Consider the following 24,255-nt stretch of genomic DNA (forward strand, 5'->3'; position numbering starts at 1 on the left):
CCATGTCCTGGGTAATACGAAAAAATGCAATGGAGAATATTATGTCTGGATCATTATACAAGTCCACAGTAAATACTAATTACACAAAACCCTTCAAATGGCTTCTTACATTATAGAAGTTATTTCATTCTTTGGCACGTTTGATAGGTAATGAGTTATTTTATAGTGGGACAAGACAGTTTTAGAAGACATTGCCATTTTTACCATTCCTTTCTACAATTAAGCTCTTTGTCAGAAAGTCTTACAGTAGCATTTTTATTATTTTTTTTTACTAGAGTTCGAAATGAATCACGTTATGTAGGACAATAATATAGTATCTGGAATAGAATCAATAATATTAAAATATGGAGTACGTAACCGCTTTGTGCTTTTATCACTCTGTGGCTCTAAACATTGTGTGTCTTAAGATCATCCATGATTGTCTTTAGGATTTTACACTGCAAACCAGAGGCATAGTAAACTTCCAGTACTTTAGGGACCTGATTTAAAAGTGATCAGGGAATGATTTCTCCATATTTGGATTCAGTCTGCCAGAGTGTGAAATCAGAATATTTTACATTTTCAGTATTAATAATAATTATTGCTAATACTTGTTACTTGAAATACTTGTTAATAAACAAGTAATATATTAATGTTTTTTAATGGTTATAGAATAAAATTCCACAAATGGTAGAAGGTCTTATACCTTATACTATAATGTACCTTATATGCTCTTTTATCAGGAATATAATGTGTTGAATCAAAAGGAGTTACAGAATAAGACAGCTGAACATGGGTCTTCCTTTATTTCTTTAAAACACACACACACACACACGGAAAACAACAGCAAGCCTCTCTGTTCAGAATAATGCTGCATGCAGTTCTGTTTAATTGACACTGACTTAACCTTAGTCATTCCACTGTAAAGAACTCAAACATATACCTTCTTATTATTTAATAACGTTAGGCAGACCTTTCCTCCTGATACGGCGTTTCAAATGCGAAGGCACTAAATAATTCATTTTTTTTTACTCGCTTTACTCTTTTTATTCCACAGGTGTTTTGTGCTCATGCTCTTTGTTTCATATCTAGTATCGACAGACAATGGCAGCAGACCGACGAATAAAAACGACTTATCGTAAACGTCGCCTCATCATTCTGATCGACAAGAGTTATCAGTGAATATCTATGTTACACACTTCCAGATTTTGAGGGGAGGAATCGCGTCCACGTTGTCAAAGCCATTTGAGAGGTTGAAGAGGGCTGTTTGACATTCCTGCAACCTAGACTGCCAAGAATGACGCGTCGGCGCATGCGTGCGAAAGGGGGAGGAGTCGTGCAGGAAAACCGTGAATGGCTTGTATGGCTAGTTTGCTAATCCGATGGAGCGAGTGAAAACGCTTCTTTTACAAGACCAAATAATAATCCGACTTTGTAACGATTTGGGATATATATATATATTTATTTATATATATATATATGTGTGTGTTTGTGTATGTATACGTAAAACGTGACCTTTGATTAACCTGGTTCCCGCAGTCATTGTCCAGTAAGCTTGCCGTTTCAAGGAGTGGGAGAATCCGTTGCTCTGCTCTCATGAGGTACTAAGCTAACCTAGCTAGCCAAGTTAGTATGCCCTCTGATTTTATATCTCTTCTAAGCACGGATATTGATCTCAATTCTCCTAAGTCTTTGTATTCAAAAGGTAAGTCTGATGTTATTTTCCGATGCTATTCGTTACTTAACTCTTTTGTGAGGCAGTAAACTGTTTCGACTGCCTTTTGATTATAATACAGCTAGCCTAGCTAGCGTCGCCCTCACATCAGGAATCGCTAGCAGCGTTGGCTACTTACGCGTGCCCTGGTTCCGTCTGTGGCCAACGGCCGTGTTTTTGTTTTCATTAACTTCACGCACAATTTGTTTACAGTGATCTGTTCGCGCCAACAGCTTGGTTGTTTGGCAAGGCAAACGGTCGTCTCAGTAGAGTATGGACTTTGAGCTGAGCTTGCTTCACAGATGAGGACAGTTGTTAAATTAAAAAATTCGTAGTGCTTGAAGTAACGCGGTCGCAGTCTTTCTGTGTTCTTTCGTGCCGTGAATTCTGGACAAGCGCCAGCCATGTTAGTGGCAAGCCAAGGCTCGGGTTTTTAGTACTTAAGGTTTTCAAGAGAGCGACTTGGTGTCTTGTAATTGCTGAAGATGACATGGTTTTCATCTGTTACGGCATAGCATAAAGTTGCAATTAGATATTGCCTCAACGCGAAGCCTTAACCCAGCCACTGTTGTTCAACGAGTTGTAGTTAACTGGCCTTCGGTACCGACTATGATATGATCATATATGTCACACTTAACGCTGCTTAGACTACTAAATTCTGTTGTAGCGATATTCAGTTAGATAAGTCAGTTAAATGTTGCGTGGTTTGACATATTTTACTAATAGAGTATCAGTAATTCTGAGCCATAATGTGAAAAACAATGGTAATAGAAATGTTTCGGCATAAAAGCTAACATTTGAAAAAGGGTAGGCATAGAAACGATGGCCAAAAGCAAAGCTAGAAATTAAACAGAAACTGAAATGCAAGGTTATTGTATTGGGTATCGAAAAGCGTGAAGCACAGGGGTGGAGGTTGTAAACATTCGGGTTTTATCCCAAACCTAAGGGGCTTGTCTTTTAACCTGACATTATCTATCTAGCTAAGTTAGTTTAATATAGTATCAGAAAAGTAACTTTGTTAGTTTAAAATAAGGATAACAAATTTCTCTCTCCCTCTCTTATAGATATATAGAAAGAGAGGGAGAGAGAGATCTCAAATTAATCACATTCATAACAGTAATTCTTCTAAAATGGCTTAATTCCTGTGAAATGCTATTCACTGTTGTATTTAGCTGATGCTTTTGTCCAACGTGACTTACAATTATGACTGAAAACAACTTAAGCAATTGAGGGTTAAGGACCTTGCTCAGGGGCCCAACAGTGGCAACCTGGCAGTGATGGGGCTTGAACTGGCATCTTCAGACTGCTACTCAAGTACACTAACCACTGAGCTGCCGCTACTCCCATTGGTATTGGCATTTCTTTCCTTAGAAAGAACAAAAATCTGGCACTTTCAATCATCTGAACAGGTCGGCAGCAGCAGAATCGCATCTCACAAGCACCAATGTGGCATCAACTGTAGCTAGCTGTATATTGATGTGCAAACACAGTCAAATTAGCTAACAAGCAAGCAGCAACACCCATTAGGCTTAGTCACTTCACCAGCTCACTGCTACTAATCTGAGTGTTAGCTGTGGTTTCACAAACCTGAAACATCATGTTTCTGCAGTTCACTGGTCCATGCTGATGCTGCTGAAGCTGAACCACTTTCAGTGGACGGCGGCCGAGTTGACCCCTCTTGAGAAGCCTTCTTATGTCCATAGATAGCTAGCTATTAAAAGACTTGCTCACTGGGGTGGCAGACTGAACGAAAAGTAACGCACACAAGACAACAACTCCCCATAGCAATGTTGTGGCGGACTTGTATGTTGTGATATTTCTCCAGTAATAGAATTTTACCCCATGGCAATGTTAGTTTGCTGGTGCAGTCAGAGAGACTGAGGGGAAATTACACGAAGTTGAATTAGTTTGGAGGGGGAGGAACGTAAAAGATTGGGGGGGGTTGAGAACAGCATTTGTGGCTTCAGCACCAAACCCCACACCCCACTCCATCTGTGGTGAAAGGTGACAAAATTTGAAAGAGTCATATGCTTGTGCATGTACAACCACTTCTGCATGTACCATATATGTTCTTGTAAACTACTCTTGCCACCCTCCTCCAACTGTTTGAGGAACACAACTGGCATATCAGTGAAATCAAGGAACACATAGCAACAGACCAGCTGGAATGTAGATCATGGGAGCTGCAACCATCCTTGACTTTTTAAGTTTGTTACTTTAAGCGCATGCATCTGGTTCTGTATTCTCCATGTAATAAAGTACAGGAGCCAGTGCAGGAAGGATCCGAAAGATTATTTATTGTCACTGGCATATGTCATGACAATTGATTTTATACAAATAGAAATCCTCTTCATTGATATAATATAGCATTTTAGCATAATTCACGTTTCTCACAACAGGTTTAAAAGATTACCAAAGTTTAGTTTAGTGTAATTCCTAATTTCTTGATGCAATATACATTTTAAAAGATGTGTGAAGTGGTGAAAAACATGCAACTTTTCTCTTGTTCATAGCCAGCAGTCAGGATTTAATAATTGTACTTCCACATGTTTTCAGCATGCAAGCTGAAAAATATGGGGGATCTATTCTCTGATGTCTGACATTATAAAGGATATGATATAAGGCATTTTACAAAATTTAAAAAATGAACGCATTTAAATTTGTTAGTCTTATTCTACCTCTTAGTCACTCTCTACAGAGTCTAACAAGGTTATAACATTGTAGTGCATGAAACGTAAACACCGTTTTTTGACCCATTTTGACATAAAAGACATGAGACATTGTATATTACCTTCTGAGTGAAGTGGAATAAAGTAGGATAAAAAAGGAATAACATAATTATGATGGACAGTGAATTATTTTATATTTAAGTTATAGGCTATCCCATAGCCTTCACAAAGACACTTGCTCACTTGCACTCACTCACTTTTGCTTTCACTGCTTAACCCATCTTTCTGCTCTTGTGCATTCTTCAGAATCGGTGTATGACCTACTCCCTAAAGAGCTGCAGCTTCCCCCAACCACTCAGGACAAGCACAGCATGAGCCAGAAGAGCGGTGGAGAGGCAGGCCCTCTTCCCTCTGCAGCCTTGGCCTCAGGTATGCTACGATTCTGGTTACTCCAGGGCACCATCTTATCTTTTTAGTTGCCCTAAAACAAGTGAGCCATTATATTTTCTGACTCCAAATCAGTTTTGATCACTTATTGTACTGCTGTATTCTGCCCTCTTTGTATGTGTTTGCCAAAATGCACTTGAATGTTGTCTTTGCCACTCTGACATTTTAAAATGTTTTCCCCTTTTTAACCACAGATGCTGCAACCTTCTGTCTTGTTTATTTTAACAGTTCATCTTATCAAGTTCATAACATGGTATTCATTAATGTCTCCAAAAGTATTTGTAAACCCATCTGCACATTTGTTTCAGTGTTATCAGTGCTTTTCATAATTACCTTTCCTCTAGTGGAAGACTGACTATGTACTGTGTAGTTCTCTAACCTAGTTCTCTACTAGTTTTCTCAGTTGCATTTGTCTCCAGTAAAACCACTAAAATTTTCAAAGAATTTCCTGTTATTGCTCTCAGTGAGTAAAAGTTGTTTCCTGGTTTTTGCCCAGACCACTTACAGGCGTGTGCCCACTAATGACAAGTTATAGTTGAGGTGGCCCAAGAAAAGTTTACCAAAGTTTGCCAATTATATTTGCCCATTTTAAGCAGTAATGAAAAAGAAAAACATGCCGAGTCTAACTGAAAATCTTTATGTAGTAATTTCTTGAGCCTAATGGAGCGCTTAAGTACTGCTTATTCCTCTTCTGTTAGGCTGTATGCTCCCTTGTTTAATCATTGGAATCACTGCAGTCATGTAAGATTATATTACAGAGTGGCAGATTTCTTGCTGAGCTGCTTTCTATTTTCACTGGAAATTGAACAAGCTTAAAATGAGGCTGCCTAGCAGCAATAAAATTTAGGGTTAGCAGACACCCGAATCAAAGCTGAAATTTTAAGTATGAGGCTGGGACACATGATTTTAAAGCTGGCATTGTGAATTTTTTAACACAAACATTTTTTTGGTGCCATGTACTCTAGTTAGCAGTATCTCTCTGGAGCTATTGCTTCTTTATTGAATTTGCTGATTTGTGCACAAATGACTTATTGACCAAATTTGCTGATATCTACATTGGATGACTTGAATGACCAGCACTTACTGCTCTTTTGCTGTCATTTGTCGTTTTTATTCCAGGGGGTTCCCTCTGAAACAGGGAGAGTCTGCTTATAAAATGGTCTGCAGTTCTCTGCTTCGTAGGTCAGAAGCTTGTTTATTCTGTCTCCATGGCTACGCTCAGTCCCAACCAAATCCACCAATTGGCATGCAGTATTTGACACCTGAGAATTATAATTGCCAGCATTTGTTTCAGAGGCTGTGTGGCCTAGCTCATCCCTTAGTTATATGACAGCAGTTATTCATGCTCTGTATGCCTTACGCATGTTTACTTGAACACTTTAACGTGGTACAGGATTTCAGATTTTGGGCATTTGGGCCATAGAATGTAATTTAAAGCAATAATGATAATAGTTATTTATGTGCACAAACACATATGTCTTGATCACCAAAGGGGATAAGAAAAAATTGGATTTAAAACCATTGCCTTTCTTTCTTTCTTTCTTTCTTTCTTTCTTTCTTTCTTTCTTTCTTTCTTTTTCTTTCTTTCTTTCTTTCTTTTTCTTTCTTTCTTTCTTTCTTTTTTACTTCTCTCTTTTTGTTTTGTTTTGTTTTTTGGTTTTGTTTTTTTTGGAAATCAGCAATAAGAAAATGGGGGGAGAATTGACACTATCATGCTCAAATATCTCTACTTAAATGGGACTGATAGCCAGTTTTGTAACAAACGATATTAATCTTCTGCATTGTGCATACTACAGATGCAGCCACCCCTTGTGTCGCCTCATCCTCCCCTGGAGGGCACGGCAGTGCACTTCCTGCCTCTTCCTGTCCCAGCATGCACTCTGCTACTTCAACTCCAGAGCAGTCTTCCAGGCTGCACACCTGTCTCCCTTCAGAGGTTCTGGGAGTGGAGCCTGGTTCAACTTCTACCATCAGTGGGGCTGCTGGGAGCGATGGTGTTGGAGTTTCAGCCCACCAGAGCCAGATGACCCCCTCAAAGCGGCGGACCGTCCTAAACATCTCCCCACCTCCAGAAGACCTGCTGGATGACAGCCATATGTCCTGCCAGGACGAGTTAGTGCTCAACCCAGATTCAGAGCAGAGCAGCAGTATATGGATGGATGATTCCGTTTCTAACTTCAGCATGCTGAGCAGCAGCTCGTACAATGACAATTCTGAGGTACCCCGAAAATCCCGCAAGCGTACGCCTCGCCAGCGGCCTGGCCCAAAACCTGTGACCAGGGATGAAGCGACCATGGATGTGTTTGATGCAGACAGTGCAAAAGCTCCTCACTTTGTACTTTCACAACTGGGCTCTGAGGCGAAGGGCAATCTCAAAGTGAGGTTGGTTCCTTTCCATGTTTAAATTTTAATCTTTTCAGGCATTCATGGTCATTCAGGTATTTATTCAGCCTTCTGTTGCAAAGCAATTTTGTAACTCAGTCATTTACATGTTGGGTTTCCCAAAAACATCGTGACATGATCGCCATCAAATGAGAGCTAGTATAACACTGAAACCTCTCTATAATTTAAGATGTTCTTATAGACCCAGGCAACCTTAATATGTAATTGAATTATAGCTAGGCTCATCTGCACTACGACGAACATAGTGTACATATAAAAAGTGTGTCCTATGAATTCCAACATCCACTAAATGTCTGACCTTAAGAACTGTTCACATTTTTGTTAGTTGGTCTGTATGTTGGTCTTACATGTACAGTTGTATTATTCTGATTCACACACCTTGCACCACAAAACTAAGCTCTGAGTAGTGGAGTAGACTGAGAGTCTGTGAGTAGGCTGCCAATTGGGCATTGGAATATTGGGACAATTGTTGGGACAACAAGTTGAGACAAGATAAACACCCAGACCATTCTCAGCTAGGACAGATGAGCCAATTTTTTAGCAGTGTATTTTATGAGCTTTCTGTTTGATTTTTAATTACAAATTTGCTGAGTGTTATGTAACACAGTATCATAAAAATATTTTTAATGTTTGTGATATGCTCTCTGGGTCTTTAACATCACGAGACTTTTGGGAAACTGCCAAGATGAGTAGGCTGGCACTAACACAATTATGACATTGGTTAATGAGTGTACTAGGTCTTTCATTATATGAGTAAACTGTTTTGGTTTTGATGGTTTGTTGTGTTGTTAATATGGAGGTCTTGTTACCTCTTGGGTATGAGGACTGACTTTCCTCACTTAACGCAAATTGTGAGGTGCTGTGGCTCCAAATATGGCAAATCAGTTAGACTAATTAATCTGTTTTAGACAATTACTTTAACAAATACTTTCTTGAATACTGAAAATGTTAAGTGGACTGACTAATTTTAAGGAAATTATTATTCAGTTTAATAAATCAAATAAAGTAACATTTAAGATGGTTTTTTTTTCCTGATAGGTCATGAGTGTATGTATGTGTGTATGTATGTGTTTTATATATTTTTATATATACATATATATGTATATATACATATATACAGACCAACTAACGAAACACACACACTCATTCAAAAGTTTGGGCACCCTTATGCTTTCTTTGTTTTTGTTTTTTGAATTTTATTATAATAGGGAAGTTGTCAAATACGTCAGTGTTAAAGTTATGTTATATATTACATTCTTTAAAATATCCACCTTTTCCTATAATGACAGCTTTGCGTGCTTTTGAGATTCTCTTAACCAACTCCATTACCTAGCCACCTGGGATGTCTTAAGTAGTATATGCTGAGCACCTTTTGGCTGAGGGACTGAAGTTCTAAATAAAAACTACTTACTAGAATATTTATTAATTTAAGATTTGTTTAGCACATAAATTCATATATACACTTTCATTGGTTATATGTACTGCTTTGGCTGAGGGGAGCATGCTGCTCTATAGGAGAGTCAGAATGCTGCTTCTCTCAACTGTCAGTGAATAAGATATGATACTTATTCAGATTAAATGGAAATTTTGTGTTAATAGCTAGGTGTGGTGTGTTTGCAGTAGGAGTCATGTCTTGGAGAGACCACTGTGTCCTCCAGACTGATTAACAGAAGCAACATTTGACAGCTTGGGTAAATGGATTTTAGTGCCTCAGGAGGTGTGCTGATGTGACCTCTCACTAAATGAGCATACATACATTTAACTGGCTCAACAAGCATAACTGATCATGAACTCAGAATTATTAGCAAACAGTAACAGAGGGGGGGGCAAAGGTGCTCACATCATGCAAGATCTTTTTTTGAATACACTGTAATTAAAATAAATGAAATTAATGCATGTATATGGCAGTATTTACCCTCATCAGACATGGCATGTGATATTTATATTTTTACACATATATTTTAAATGATCACTTTCAAGTGTACATATCATGACACAGATGATGTGTTGCAGCATGAATTGTTATGCCACGCTCAGCTATTGAATCCTCTTCTCATATTCTTTGTAGCAGCTTGGATGTGGCTGGCAGTCAGAAGGGGGGCATTCTTTCAGTGCAGTATCCACAGAAAAGTGAGGGGAAGGAACTAAAGATTTTAGTCCAGCCTGAAACCCAGCATAGAGCACGATACCTTACAGAAGGAAGCAGAGGATCTGTCAAAGACCGCACACAGCAAGGCTTCCCTACTGTCAAAGTAAGAATTTGTTTACTTAAGAATGTTCTGTTTTTAGAATTGTGTTAAGAATAAACGGCGTTCTCTGATAAAACAGCAACTGTAATTCAGCCAAAATGTGAATGTAGGTATTCATGGGTGTACTGTTGTCTTGTTTTAGTTAGAGGGTGTGAATGAACCAGCCATACTCCAAGTGTTTGTGGCTAATGATGCTGGACGCGTAAAACCTCATGGCTTCTATCAAGCCTGCAGAGTCACTGGGCGTAACACGACAGCCTGTAAGGAGGTAGACATTGAGGGGACCACAGTTATTGAAGTGAACCTTGAACCCAACAACTCCATGACCTTGGCGTAAGGGACAGATTTTTTCTTGTTTGGCAGTTCATCAGTATTTTTCTGGTAGAATCATTGGGGATTATGCAGTATTGTAACTAACCTAGGATGCCTTTCTACAGTGTGGACTGCGTTGGGATATTGAAGCTAAGGAATGCAGATGTTGAAGCCCGAATAGGAGTGGCTGGATCTAAAAAGAAGAGCACACGGGCGCGGCTAGCATTCAGAGTCAACATTCCCAGACCAGATGGATCTGTCCTTACTTTGCAGACACTTTCATCACCAATCCTCTGTAGTGAGTTTTTTCAGGTCCTCCCTGAAAAAAAAATGCCAATAGAGTACAGCCTCACTGTTTATCTTATTGTGTTGTTACTTAAGGTTCATACCTGTGCTTTAATACTGTTTATGATGATGATCCAAAGAATGTTAATGCATTTTTTGTTCCATAATCTTCAGCCCAACCTGCAGGAGTGCCTGAAATTCTGAAGAAGAGCCTTCATAGGTGCCCAGTGACTGGAGGAGAGGAGATCTTCATTATTGGCAAGAACTTCCTCAAAGGAACCAAAGTTATTTTTCAAGAAAATGCTACAGGTATATGCTAAAAAGCAAAACAAAACAGCTAAAACTTGTGTTTATATAAATGTCATATATTTTGCATGTGCTACCTAGTCATGTAATCAGTTTTACATTTATATCATTACCTCAGATGACAACTCGTGGCAAGCTGAAGCAGAGATTGACATGGAGCTTTTCCATCAAGTAGGTGCCACCAGCCAAGTAACTTTTTATTTGTAATGTTGGCCACTTTTGGGGCTTATTTATATTTTTAATTTCAATCAGAATCATCTGGTGGTGAAGGTGCCTCCTTATCGCGACGTGACAGTGACTTCACCTGTGTCAGTTGGGATCTCTGTGATAACAAATGCAGGGAGAACACATGAACTACAGCCCTTCACCTATACTCCTCAACCAGGTTTGTACAGAAGTCATAAACTGAATCCAGAGAGACAATCTTATGGTTTATTCTTTTCTGGAGTTCATCTTGAAGGACAGTTAATTCAAGAAGGATGAAGGAGGCATTTGTTTACCATTTGTGATTGCCAGTGGCCATAGGTTGTTTTTTTGTTTGTTTGTTTTGTTTTCTGTTTGTTTTGTTTGTTTTTGCCTCTTATAAAAGTACAATGGTTCATAGTTGGACACACATGCTGGGAGCCAGATGTGCTTACGGCCACTGTGAATTATTGTAAAGGTTTTTATTTATCTAATTTATGCCACATCCACTGATTCCTAAAGATAATACATTTAAATACACACAGATGCTTTCTCTAATTGGACGAGTGTCCCATTCTGTGTTTTTTCTTTGGCTTTCATGTTTTGCTAAAATAGAAAGTCTAAGTAAAATGCTTAGAATATGATTCATTGTCAGTGACTAGTCAGTTCTTGATTCAGTGTTATAAATCTCGAGAGTAAGATATCCTTAGCTTCTTCTGTATTTTGATTGATTTAATTCTTGTAAGCTATGACCTGAAAGCTAGTATTTTAAATTGACATTTTCTTAGTTTTGTCTAATATCTGTTTTCTAATTGCAGCTTGGAATATTGTGGATAATTATTATATGATGGGTATATTTTTGCAATTCTGTTCATGTAAATCACACTTTTGTCATGCAGAAAAAGTTGATATTTCAGTGAAGTCAGAATTGCCAGCAGCATCCAACCCTTGCACTTTTGAAGACCAGATAAAAGGTGTGATGTTCTGAGAATGTGATCATACTGTGATATTTTTATATCTTAAGCAAAAGATCATTTATTTGTATGTGGAATTTACATTTGTTTCAACTCTGATTTCAGCTGTGCAAACTGGGACAAGTAGTCTAAACAGTACTTTGATAGCCCCAATGATATCCATAGTTAAACGAGAAGAAGTCACACCAATGGAAGTCTCTACTAACCCTACATCCAACGTTTTTAAGGTTGGCTATGAATTACCTATTATTAATGACTGCATTTTAGCAGACAGCTAGATTTTCTGTATAAAGTACACAACACATTTAAAGCTCATTTTCTTATTTTATACAGCCTGCAGAGATGCTCAGTTCAAACCAACCAATTTTGGAAATCGCCACCAATGTCCTGCCCAGTAGCAGCAAATCCTTTCCTAGCCCTGTGCCTCTGACACCTGTTCACTCTCAGCAGTCAGCACCTCCAATTTTTGCACCTCCTGAGCCTCTTACCACAATTCAGAATCAGGACATCTCCCCCACAACATCTTTTCAAGTGTCCTTGTCAGAAGACACAACAGTTCTTCAGCCTGTGCCCGCACAGGTCCCTCAGCAGTTCTTGCGGGAAACCCCTGAGACCTTGTCTCCAGAAGACAACAGTCCAGATGGCACTGGAATGGTGGTAGTGGGAATGGAGTCAAGGCCTCCTCCATCCCAGCAACCCCAGGTCCAGACCCTTTTACCTCGGGATGAGGTAGCACAGCTGGAAAGAGCAGTACGGGAGCTTCAGGAACAGCAGCAACTTAACTCTGTGCTTTATGGTCCAAATCCTTCTGCAGAAAGCCTTCAGCAACATGTCCAAGAAAACATGAACAGTTTAAGGCTCGGTGGCAATGAGAACACTCTGACCAACCAACAGCAGCAGCATCAAGAACAGACCATATTGGAAAATTTACAGCAGCAGCATCAGAAAGCACTAGTGGATCTCCAGCATCAGCAAACAGTTCTAGAGAATCTGCAACAGCAACAGAAGGTTTTGGAGAACCTTCAGCAACATGCTCTTGGGAGCCTGCAACAGCAACAGTCACATCACAAAGTTCTGGAAAATCTACAGCACCAGAAAGTCCTTGAGAACATTCAGCAACAAAATTCTCTGGTGAATATGCAGCATCAAGTATTTGATAATCTGCAACAACAGCAACATCAGAAGAATTTGGAGAAACTTCAGCAAGAGCAACACCAAGAAGTCTTGGAAAATCTACAAAAACAGCTACAGTCAGAACTCTTACAGCCACAAATCCCTATGCAGTGCACACCAAGTTTCTCTGGAGTACCATCGGATCAAATGTCTGAACCTCAGAGCACCACACAGACAGATGGCACCCTATCACAGCCATCTGATAGTTTTCTCCAGAACCCAGGCCAGCAGTCACAGCAGCAAGCACTTTTCCAACAGGCAGGAGGGCTGCTTACTATTCAGACATCCAGCTTCCTTCAGCAGACTCCCTCCCAATCTTCACCACCTCAGCAGTTGTTTCAGAGCCACTCCCCAATGACTGAAACACAGGACCCACAAGCAGCACTCTTTGGCACTTCAAAGCCTAGCCAGGTCCAACCTGCCATATTTCCTAATACAATGTCAATGCTGGCAACCACTAATTTATCTCCAGAGCAGCAGGCACCCTCAACCACACTTTTCATTTCTCAAGGTGTTCTACCTAGTCAGATAACAGCTGACAATACCCAGAGCCAACAGCAGCAACAGATAGCCTTTCTCACACCCTTGCAAACGTCAGCTTCAGCACCCCAGACAGTCTCACTTTTCCAAGGACAACCCCAGTTGACCACATCAATGGAACAGCAGACTCCCCAGCAGCAACGAATCCCAACACCCCAGCAAACTTCTCTTTTTCAGAATATGTCCACAATATCCCAAAGCCAGGGTCCGCAACAACCACAGACTGGTTTATTGTTCTGTGCGACTCCAATGAACTCACAAGATCTGCCTCAGACTCTCCTATTCAGTGGCCAGAACCAGGGTCCAATTGGTGGGGAACCACTCCCACAGAATATCTTTCAGGACCAGCAGCCCATGCAGGTAGTCCCAAGCTCTGCAAATGTTACAGTTGACAGTTCCACAAACCAGTCTATTGTACCTCCAGCCCAGCCTACTCAGAATCAACAAATTATTTTTCCCCAAGCCACTCTGGTCAATGTGGCCCAGCAGGATTCATCAGAGCCTATGTCCTTCCAAGATGAAAGCTCTGTTGTGGGTGATCCATCTGCCAATATGCCTTCAACCCAACCAGGGCTTTTTCAGGACCAGCAACCTATGCAGGTTGTTCCAAGCGCTGGTAGTGTTGCCTCTGTTTCTTCTACAGAACAAGCTTCTGTCAACATTTTTTTGCCACAGGCAGCCATTTCAGCCTTGCAAAGTGCTGTGGGCACCCAAAAGATGCCTCAGGCTGCTACAGCAGCATCCATTTTTAGTGGGCAGGGTGGAGTGGCAATTGGAGGGTTGCAGAGCTCCACCTCAACCTCCAGTCAACAGACACCTGATCCACTGTTTCAGACGGCTTCTGGGAGCAACCTCAACCAGCCTGGGCAACCCGGACAAACAGGCCTATTTTTGTTTGAGATCCCTACTGGTAAGTCCTTTTTATGATGAGTTTTAGAAGTTCTTACAACCACCCCTTAGATAAAAAGTTATTTTAAAATGCTTCAATCATTAAAAGGGCAGTGTATAAGATTTAGTGGCATCTAAAGGTGAGGTTGCAAAATTACAACCAATTGAATGCTCTTTCCTCACCCTTCCTTTTCCAAGTGTGTAATAGAACCTGCGGTGGCCATCAGATGCAAGGATACTTCCAAAATGATGTAATTGTCTACAACTACATTGAGTAGCCATAATTAATAGTCATGAGGTTTAGACAATGTACTTAATTATTTAGTTCTGTTAAACTGTTATATCTTGTATGTAAGATAGAAAATATTATTCTTACTTGGTCCACATTTGTGGTAGTATTTTATAGCTAGCAGTAGCTTTGCACAATAATAGCATATTTAGAGTGGATAGAATACACTTATTGCCAACACAATAACTTTCATCTCGGTATTGTCACCAGTTTTTTGTTTCAAATATCAAATTCATTTTTTTGGCACATAAATGTAGAATAATAATCTTTGTAGCAATTAGATCATTTTCAACGTTGACACAGGGAAAAGGGTTACTTGTGTTGATAACCATGTTCTAGCTAAAGCTATCGAACATCAAATTGCATTTAGATTGTTATTGGTCCGTCCAGAAAACAGGCAACTTCTGCACTATTCTGAAAACATTTGTCCCTCATCTATCTGGGAAAGGCCGTTGCCTGTCCCGATTTAATTTTGCTTTATGTTTTTTGCATGTTTTACGATGAAGATTAATGTTCCTTTGCATTTTTCTTGTGCTAATTAATAAGTATAATCCTCCATTTGTCAAAATTTGGGTTCTCAAAATTCTCACAACACACAGTGGTTATCTAGCACTAGCAGCTACCACTGACTCTTCTTCATTCTACATCTTCCAGCTGCTGCTTTAGTGCCACCAAATTCAAACTGCCACTTCATTGTAGAAATGCTAAAGGCACTCTCTAGAGCCAGTGCTAGGCTTTCTGATCTGGGCTTCTGTAGAAACCTCTGTTGGATGAGAACACACTCCCTATGTAGATTTGAAAGGTTTATTCTAAGTTAATAAAAGCAATTCATTAGTTACAGGTGATTATACACTATTGAATACATGGTTTTGCATAATATACTATATTTAATACTGTATATTTCTGATAAAAGTTCCCGCTAAATCTTACACACTGCACCTTTTAATATACATTATCCAATTAATTTGTTTTAAAGACTCTCACAAAGCCTTTTTTTGTCAGTATGTGTTAATCTCTTAAACCCTCCTGGTCCTGTGTTGACAGATCAGCTTGTCACCATGGGGCATCCTAGTGTAGATCATAACCAGGGCCAGCTCCAGACTAGTACCCAGATTCACACTTTATTGGACCAACAGTCCAATAACATCAATGAGAAGATTGACAAACTACTTGAGCAATTTCAAGAACAAGGGAAGACGCTTCCCAGAGACTTCCTAGACCAGTAAACCTACTCTGAAACATCATCTTGTTAAGCCTCCTTGAGCTCCGTTTTGAGCTTGTACATGTAAGTGTAATGTGTTGTACAACCTGGAGGAGGATCAGCATTTTTTAAAGCTTTTAATGTGGTTTTTTTTGTTTTTTTTTGGATTATGTTGGCTAATACAGGTGGGTGTAATCACATTTAGTTGTCTTTAGGGATAATTATTGATCAACATAATTGGGGCCAATGAATGTTCTGGCAAGTCAGCATAATGTGACCTGTCAGGGCAGTTCATATCTCAGCAGTATGTGTTGTGTGATCATTATCAGTATATTTTATACTGAGTTAAACATTTTCCATCTAATTAATAGAAACTGACACAAATCTAGAAACTGACTTAGATTGACCACTTTGAAAGATACATTGTCTATGAATTTTTAGATGGTATGTTTAGCACTTTATGGAGGTTCTAAAATGAGACACTCCCTTCTAGGTTTCAAGCCGTTTATATCCACCTGTTTGCTGTGTATGTCTGTTTTTATAGCATTTAGTCAAACTTTCTCAAAAAGGTTCTCTATTTTTTACAAGTTGTCACATTTATTCTCCATTTTCACAGTAAACTATTTAACGAGCCATGTTTAATGTTTTTAGATAATTGTATAGTGTGCTCACCTTTCATCCATACAACATGTAACATTTACTGTATATACTTGTATGTAGGTAAGAGATTTTTTTGGTGTACCATCTAAAACATTTTATAAAGAAGAGATCCATCTTTAGTCATTCCTGCTGGGAGATGTGTAACAATTTCTTGTGAACATGTATGTTAATATCTAATACTGTTGTTGGATACATCCACAGGCTAGCCTAATTGATTCCTCTGAAACTCTCAAGGTTTCACTTTATTAGGCTGTGAATGGTTTCATTGTGCTCTAATAGTGAGAGAGTGTGGCAGTTCTAATGTAAGAAACATTTTTCTCATTAAGCCAAATCAGTCCTATGGTTAGTAAGTTATGATTTGAATTGTCTGTGTCAGGCATCGAAATCAAAAGCAGTGGCGGCAGATTTGGTTTCATTGAAAGACTTTGTCTTCATTTGTCTGCACTGCCCATATGCTCAAATAATTTGATCAGTTTAGACTGAAGCTGTAAAGAAAAACAAAGTGAAAGTTTCAGGATTGTTAACCAAGCTATACACATGCATGCCCATGACACAATGTGTACAGTGTATTTGTGTTGTGTGTTCAGTAGAAGCAAATAGAACATTTAGATATCTGGACTATGTAAAATGAAGGTCAATCCATGGTTTTTTGTTTTTTTTTTGTTGTTTTTTTTTTATATATATATTTAATGTATTAGACAGTTTTTCCATTGAGCACTAGTTGCTGGAAAGATTTATTAATATAAAAGGTGGGTCATAGGTTTTCTTTGGATATGGAAAATGAAGTTGTACAGAGTTCATTTTTAACACATTAGTATAGTGGTGCTACAATGTTTACATAACCATTGCTGTCACCATTTGGACTGATATTAGTAAATGCCTCATTCCTAAAGGTTGACACTGTCAATTTGACGATAATTATGGATTATCTTCTTTTGGGAAACATTTTTCATGATTTGTCAAGCTTTTGAATTTTGTTACATGACCACATATGTGTTTTTAAAGAACCAGATTCATAGACACAGACTTGCAACCTCCCATTTTTTGCTGAATGAAGATTAGATTTTAAAAAGTAATTGTCAGTTTTCATTTCCATAAGCAGTTTATGCACTGACATTTTCACATGAAACAGTAAATCAATTAAAATATTTACTTGTTTATCCAGTAAATATTTATCGAGTTTATATTTATTTTCTTTAAAAACTTACATTTCTTCAGAATACAATTGCCTCATCTATTGCTTATTTATCATTGACCATTTCCTGTACTTGTCCAACATCACTATGTAGTCATATTCTAATTATGTATTTAATACTTGCCACAAACTGTAAAGACTGTTTAGTTGTTGTTTCTTTCATTGTGACATTGATTTGTTGAACATGTGCTGTCTTCATAGTAAAATGTAATCTCTCACCTGTATAAAGTGAGCCATACATACAGTATTTTTATAAGATTTAAATTACTAAATGTACTATGTACATTTTAAAACAATTAATCCCTTCTGCTGTACTGTACTGCATGCATCGAGTTAAGGCAGAGAAATTGATAATACTGCTTTTTTTTAAACTCCCCACCACTGTGTTATGAAGCAGAGATTCTGTTGACAAGTGAAACTCAAATGCCATCAATTTAGACCTGAAAAAGGAGAGATTTTTAAAGAATACATAGGCTGATTTGGAATATATGTTCCATATAAATAAATAGTAACTCTGATTTTAGAGTGAAAGAATGTGCTTTTACTTTGAAGTGTAGAAATATAGATTCACACTACATCTGCCTAAGGACCAATTAATAGGAGATCTCTTCTCTTAGAATATGGCAGAGGAAAACCTTTTGGTCTTTTTGGATTATATATCTGCAAGTTCCTGGTTTTTAAGTTCCAGTGTTCAAGCTTGAGTCAGAATGTCATACGGTATGCCTGGCAAGATAACCAGAAACAAATGCAGATTATTTCTGCACAATTCATTGTAAGAACTAAAAAGGTTTTAATTAGGATACACATATTTATTCTATTTCCCATTGAAATGTGCTATTTTATTGGAAGTACTTTGTGCCTTTCCATGCTGTACCCCCTTATTACTAAAATACCTTTGTAATTAATTAGACATTTTGGAGTTTGTAGTTCATCTTTGAAGTGATCCAAAAGGTCAAAACTGCAAGATTTCTAATGATATTTTAGTTGTCACGTCTAGGTGTTGTTTACTAGTTGATCAAATGCAGAGACTTGGTGCATTTGAGCTTTAGATCATGAAACTGCTATGCAGCTTAACCCCCTCCGCTTTTTTAATTTAATTTAATTTTGTATTTATTATTTCTTTAGCGATTTGGCATAAGAAGGTACAGGGCAGAAAGATGACACTTTTTTTGGCTCATTCAAAAAAAAAAGGCATAGTGAAACATGGTTTCTGACAGCAACCTTAGAGTGCTTACCCCACTCACCAGCAGTTTGTGTGTGTGTGTTTGTTTTTGTGTGTGTGTGTGTGCTTTTTTTCCCCCCCTTTTTCATTCATATGCATTTTTTTTACTATGATTTGCTTTTGTTGTGAATAATGTTACTTTGAAGTCATAGGGATAACAGTTTACTTATGAGTGTGTCTAAGTATTGTGTGAATATTCATGTGAAGTAAAACATTTAACATAAATATACCTGTATTTTGCTTTAAAACAGTACATTTGTATACTCTTGCAGTTATATTTCTGTAAAACGTGCTGCTATCTATATAATAAAGATAGATCTGAATTTTTTCTTCTGTTGCTTATGTTTTGAGAGTTTTGTAACACATGAATCGCTAATAGTAGAAAATAGGAGCGGAATCGTGACCTCTCGTTAACATTCTGGCTAGTTACGTTTTAGTTTCACAGGAAAAAGGTGATAAATGGAATAGTAAAAGAATCAATCTTGCTTTAGACGATTAGGAAGTTTAATCGTTTACCTGAACGAAGCTTGAGTGAGCTGTAGCCCGTTTGCTTTGATATACTGACATTTAATAGCAGGCCAAATTAAAAGTCAAAGTTGCATATTTTCAGTTTGTTCGTACTCTTTAACGACGAAGTGATAGCTTATTCGTGCCACAAGCACAGGCTGCTTTAGACGGCTACTGCACTAGCACGGATTGCTGCGGGTAAATCCGATGAACAGGGCCAAGGGATTGTGACGTAAAGGGTTTAAACCTGCGGGGAGCGTCGCGCTGGCTCTCTCCTGCAGAGACAAGCATGACTACAGATACAGCCTACCGTGGAGTAGGCTGCATCAAGGACAGACCTGCAAGAATGGCCGCTTGTTTGGAGGTAACTTGCCTTTCATGTTTTGCATGCGAAAGGGGTACGCCTGTAATTTGTTTTAAAGAAACATGCAAGTATCGCTAGGCCGGTCATAGGCTAGCTCTGAACAAACGCAGGTTAAACTGCCATTTTCAAACACATAAGGTGTGGTAGCAGAATTGATCTTTTGTTTACGCTGTGTGTAGTTTTGCTGATATTCATCAGCGACTAATGTTCTTATTTTTACGCGTGCAATTCGTGATAACATTGCACACCTTCCCTCCCAACCGATTATAAGCAAACTGAGACTCCGCTGGTTAGAGCAGTTGCAGTTCAGCTTATACTACTTAATTTGCTTAGACTATTCTTACAGAGTGAGTTATTGTCAATGAACTTTGTCTAATCTTTAGATACACCTGTTATTTCTACATCTTTCACAAATGTATATTATCATTGATCTGCTCCAGAGGCAGGGGCCTAATAAGTTAATCAGTGTACAATCTATAATAAATATTAATGAACAGATCATGCTCTCGTACATGTTAAAAGCTTGTAAGTTATGAATCTTTATTTTTATCTTTACAGATATTTGATGATGACAAGGGCCATGAACTGAGTCTTTTCTGTGTACCAAAACATTACGAAGAAGATTTAGATAGTGTTATAATTCCCAATGGTCTTATAAAGGACCGGTAAGTCTCCTTGCAGACTAATGCTCCTTAATGATTTGACGAGTGAACTGGCAGGTTGCATAGTGAAGGTGGGCTAGTGTCTCAGGAACGTGTTATCCTTATTCCTAAAACAAGATGTTATCTGCTTGACTTGAACATACAGAGGAATGTATCTGTGTAGTGATATGATTCATCACTACTGAGCCAATGACCAGCAGCATTAGTGCCAAAATTCTGGGGCCACACCACAGAATGTGGAGGCCCTTTTAAAAATGATTATTATTTACTTGTGATTCTCTCCTGGGGCTGCCCTCTCAGTGTGTGGCCTGTGTGCCCCTGCCCTGTGCCAGTGCTGATGACATGGCTCCAGATTGACAAAAGACCTTGTGTTCATTCAGTAATTTTAGTTACTGGTGTCTTGAGATCCATAGGCTCTTGTGTGTAGGAGCACAGGATAAGCATATGACTTCAATTCTGCATTAAAAAAAAAAAATCTTACATTTCCTTGTGCATACCCTTTATGGAAACAGCTTTGTCTTTTGTTTGTTCTCCTGAAATTGTATGCCGGGTACCTCTGCTAAATGAACACATCCATTGTTTAATGCTGCACATTTCCAGTACAGTATTTTTATTTTTATTTTTTTAAATGTTCCCCAGGACAGAGCGGCTGGCCAGAGATATTGTTGGTGATATGGGAGGACACCATATTGTGGCACTGTGTGTGCTGAAAGGAGGGTATAAATTCTTCGCAGACCTGATGGATTACATTAAGGCACTCAATCAGAACAGCGATAAGTCTGTGCCATTGACTGTGGATTTCATTAGGCTAAAGAGCTACGCAGTGAGTGCCAGTTCTAAAATTGTCTCCATATTCATTTAAGGTGGGAAGTAGAGCCTAACAATCATACTTCTGCTTTCTTGGAAATCCTGAAAGGTTTATTGGAAAAAAAAATACAAATACCAACTTGCTCTTTAGCTTTTTTTGATGTGACATTTATTGGCTTGGCAGTATACGTGGCCTAATTGGATGTAGTTTGTCCAAGCCCTAGTGTTTTGACTTTCTGAAGAAGATTGCTAGCTCTGGTAGCTTCCTTTTTTGTGAATACTTTTTTCACATTTAGAATAAGCATACTCTTTAACCTCTGCTTTTTGGTACAGCAGTGTTTTCCAGTCTATCATCATTACTTCCTGCAGGTGGCTATTATAAATACAAGTGGACTGTGTTCAGTTGAGATCGTGACCCCTTTAATGCACACCGTTACATAATGAGCTTGCTGGGTTTTCACTTCTGCATTGCTACTCCCCATATTTTTATTTCAATCAAAGCACAATTCATCTGACTGGTGCAGTTTGGCTACTGAAACTTTTTTAACTGGAAAACTGATGTAGTGGTTACTTGCTGTCTTGTTAAAATATTGCTCTTTCCCCAAATCATCTCATGTCTCAGAATGATCAGTCAACAAACTGTGTAAAAGTTATTGGAGGAGATGAATTGTCTGCTCTTACTGGGAAGGTGAGGTCTGCTTTTATTGTCTCTTTGAAGATTTTGCAGTGCTCTGGAACTTCTATCATTTTGACTATAATTTATTTCACACTTTTAACAGAATGTTCTTATTGTTGAGGTAAGTCTCTACTTTTATTTATCTATATACAAATATAATTAGATGGAAATTTTCATACAAATTAAACTGTTAATCAAACTGTTCAAAGATTACGTGTTACGTGTGCAGGGTTATACATTTTTGTTATGCCTAGGTGGTGGTGGTGGTCATTGATGATGATGGATTGCTGTAGACTTTTCTTAGGCACAGTGACTGTTCCTGCTGGACTATACTGTAGATTTGTCTTTGAAAAAATGTTTAATCTAGGACTAGATTTAATCTAAGATGCTAGCACCAGGTGTTTTAATATTTTTAATTTTTTTAATTACAAAAATATTCTTGCTATCGTTGAGATGCTTATTTATTTAACTTTATAGTATGGTAATGCTAAAATATGTCAACCAGCATTGCAGTTTATTCCATTTCAATGCATGTGTTTCAGGATATTGTAGAGACAGGAAAGACTATGGAAACACTGCTGGCATTATTACATGACTGTAACCCCAAAATGGTCAAAGTGGCCAGGTAGGGGATTGAACTTTTCTTAGCTCTGTTTTTCTGATGTAACATTTACTGATGTTCTGTGTAGAGCTAAAACTAGAATCAGAATCCCTAGCAGTTCCTACTGAGCGACTTGAAATGTGGCACAAAATGTATAAATACGAATCAGCTAGGTACAATACGTGCATTTAATGTCTGAGTTACTCGAGTCACATGGCTATTAGCAAATAGAACTATTAGACAGAATATATACTATTCTTTTAATAAATAAATGGATCTATCTCCACTAGAGCACTACATGAAGATCAAATACTGTTTGTCTGAGCTTTGGAATTTTACCATTGAGCAGCAGTATGAAACCACTCTGCCCCTTGCTGTGGAAACTTGCTCAAAATGATATTTCGGTTAACTTTAACACACTGGCGTAATTAAATTCACTTAACATCACCATTTTCTATTTATTTATATAAAGCAGTGTTGAGTTAATTTGTTCTAAAATCAATTTTAGCCTACTTGTGAAAAGAACACCAAGAAGCTCGGGATACCGGCCTGACTGTGAGTCCCATTCTCTTAGCAATGATGTTAAATTTTACACTGACAAAAGAACCCTCTGCTAATGTTTTTGGACATGGCACTTGTGCTTATGCCGTGATTTTAGTATTCTGGATACTGTTAAGCCCTTTAGGCCCATTCTAGAAGCACAGATGTTGCTGTCCTTTCACCTATGTAGTCGGTCAGTTCTCAACCCATTCAACTAATTATGAATAGCCAGCTATAGAGTGTAGTGGCCATTAGGAGATACATTTTCACATGCTTAGTTTAATATTTAAAAAAAAAAAGTCTTTATATATTTATTACTTGTTTGGAGTGAGTGAATGCTTCTGTAGGCCAAAAACACTACTGTGAATTATAATGCAAAATGAGGTCATTCACTAACCAAGGATGTACATGAAAAATCTACATTAATCCTATATGCATTTTAGTGGTATAGGTTTGTCTTTTAATATTTTGTGTGTTTTCTCAGATATTGGTTTTGAGGTTCCAGATAAATACCTGGTGGGATATGCTCTAGACTACAACGAATATTTCCGGGATCTAAGTGTAAGTCGTTTAGAGTAATTTAAAGTGTCAATATGTTACTTGCAGAAGCAGATTCACTTCATCTTATTGTATGGATCTCACATTTCCTTCAGCACATCTGTGTACTAAGTGACAAAGCAAAAGAAAAGTACAAAGTATGAAAAGAAAATCTGAAGTGTTGGATGCATGAAGACTGAGACCACTGTGAACCTTCTGGCTGGCTTTGGTTGTTTTTACACATTCTGCATTTCTACGTTTCACAAATTAAACAGTATGGCTTGTAAATGGGCTTTGGTCACACATGGTTGCAGGTGTGAAATGTTATGATTCATCATTAAAATGGGTAGGTTTAGATTTTTAGTTGCTTATAAATATTATAGGAAGTATTGTTTTACATGTGTATATTTTGAGTTATTTCTACTGATCCCTTAGATTAATCTTTGTTCCAGGTTTCACTTTTTGAATTCTGTGGCAGTGCCTCAGGAAAAATAAGATATTATTTATGTTAGCAAGAGAATGCATAACTGTATATGTTCCAGCTAATGCTTTAAAAAGTATGGTGTGTTTTATTTATATACAGAGAAACAGAATGTAAAATTGTAAAAGGTGATGTTTTGCCTTCCTGGTTTACTACAATAAAATAATATGAATGTATGTTGTTCCAGGTGTAATTATTTAAATATAAATTAAAATGTGTAAGACACTAACCATAGTTTTGGAAACAAATTGTGTATGCTTAGTGTATTTTAGTTTAGTTTGTTTTGATTATTATTATTATTTCTTTTAAAGTGAACAGAAGAGTAGACTTGTAAATATGTTTCATATCCACATCCAAATTTATATTATCCACATTATATTAACTTGTCCTG

The 24,255-nt window shown here is 38.0% G+C and overlaps 2 protein-coding genes across 5 annotated transcripts; both read left to right on the forward strand.

Annotated features, from left to right (window-relative positions):
- The first annotated feature begins 1,368 nt into the window (after positions 1–1,368).
- nfat5a (nuclear factor of activated T cells 5a) lies at positions 1,369–19,017 on the forward strand. Of its 4 annotated transcripts, none has more exons than XM_027000998.2 (13): positions 1,369–1,684; positions 4,669–4,791; positions 6,606–7,191; positions 9,281–9,464; positions 9,604–9,794; positions 9,899–10,071; positions 10,233–10,367; positions 10,483–10,535; positions 10,617–10,749; positions 11,447–11,521; positions 11,627–11,748; positions 11,855–14,144; positions 15,456–19,017. In XM_027000998.2, exons 1-13 carry the CDS (start codon positions 1,612–1,614, stop codon positions 15,635–15,637), a joined length of 4,320 nt encoding a protein of 1,439 aa, XP_026856799.2. In that variant the 5' UTR covers positions 1,369–1,611; the 3' UTR covers positions 15,638–19,017. The 4 variants fall into 4 exon arrangements, with proteins under 4 accessions (XP_026856799.2, XP_026856800.2, XP_026856801.2 ...); XM_027000999.2 differs by having other exon boundaries at positions 9,284–9,464; XM_027001000.2 differs by lacking the exon at positions 1,369–1,684 and adding an exon at positions 5,929–5,991 and having other exon boundaries at positions 4,706–4,791.
- Positions 19,018–19,332: 315 nt separating this feature from the next.
- On the forward strand, positions 19,333–24,040 carry hprt1l (hypoxanthine phosphoribosyltransferase 1, like). The gene is made up of 9 exons (XM_027001014.2): positions 19,333–19,560; positions 20,119–20,225; positions 20,862–21,045; positions 21,652–21,717; positions 21,809–21,826; positions 22,248–22,330; positions 22,815–22,861; positions 23,331–23,407; positions 23,500–24,040. The coding sequence occupies exons 1-9, from the start codon at positions 19,486–19,488 to the stop codon at positions 23,545–23,547; spliced, it is 705 nt and encodes a 234-aa protein (XP_026856815.1). The 5' UTR covers positions 19,333–19,485; the 3' UTR covers positions 23,548–24,040.
- Positions 24,041–24,255: the final 215 nt, after the last annotated feature.

The sequence above is a fragment of the Electrophorus electricus genome, chromosome 2, assembly GCF_013358815.1.
Source record: "Electrophorus electricus isolate fEleEle1 chromosome 2, fEleEle1.pri, whole genome shotgun sequence".
Classification (NCBI taxonomy): domain Eukaryota; kingdom Metazoa; phylum Chordata; class Actinopteri; order Gymnotiformes; family Gymnotidae; genus Electrophorus; species Electrophorus electricus.

Bases quoted from the DNA above. Each gene is read 5' to 3' on its own strand.
- nfat5a (XM_027000998.2), top strand. From the start codon at position 1,612: ATGCCCTCTGATTTTATATCTCTTCTAAGCACGGATATTGATCTCAAT. The intron at 7,192-9,280 runs GTTGGTTCCTTT...TATTCTTTGTAG, and splicing joins AAGGGCAATCTCAAAGTGAG to CAGCTTGGATGTGGCTGGCA. The intron at 11,749-11,854 runs GTTGGCTATGAA...TATTTTATACAG, and splicing joins CTACATCCAACGTTTTTAAG to CCTGCAGAGATGCTCAGTTC.
- hprt1l (XM_027001014.2), top strand. From the start codon at position 19,486: ATGACTACAGATACAGCCTACCGTGGAGTAGGCTGCATCAAGGACAGA. The intron at 21,046-21,651 runs GTGAGTGCCAGT...CTCATGTCTCAG, and splicing joins TTAGGCTAAAGAGCTACGCA to AATGATCAGTCAACAAACTG. The intron at 23,408-23,499 runs GTAAGTCGTTTA...CATTTCCTTCAG, and splicing joins AATATTTCCGGGATCTAAGT to CACATCTGTGTACTAAGTGA.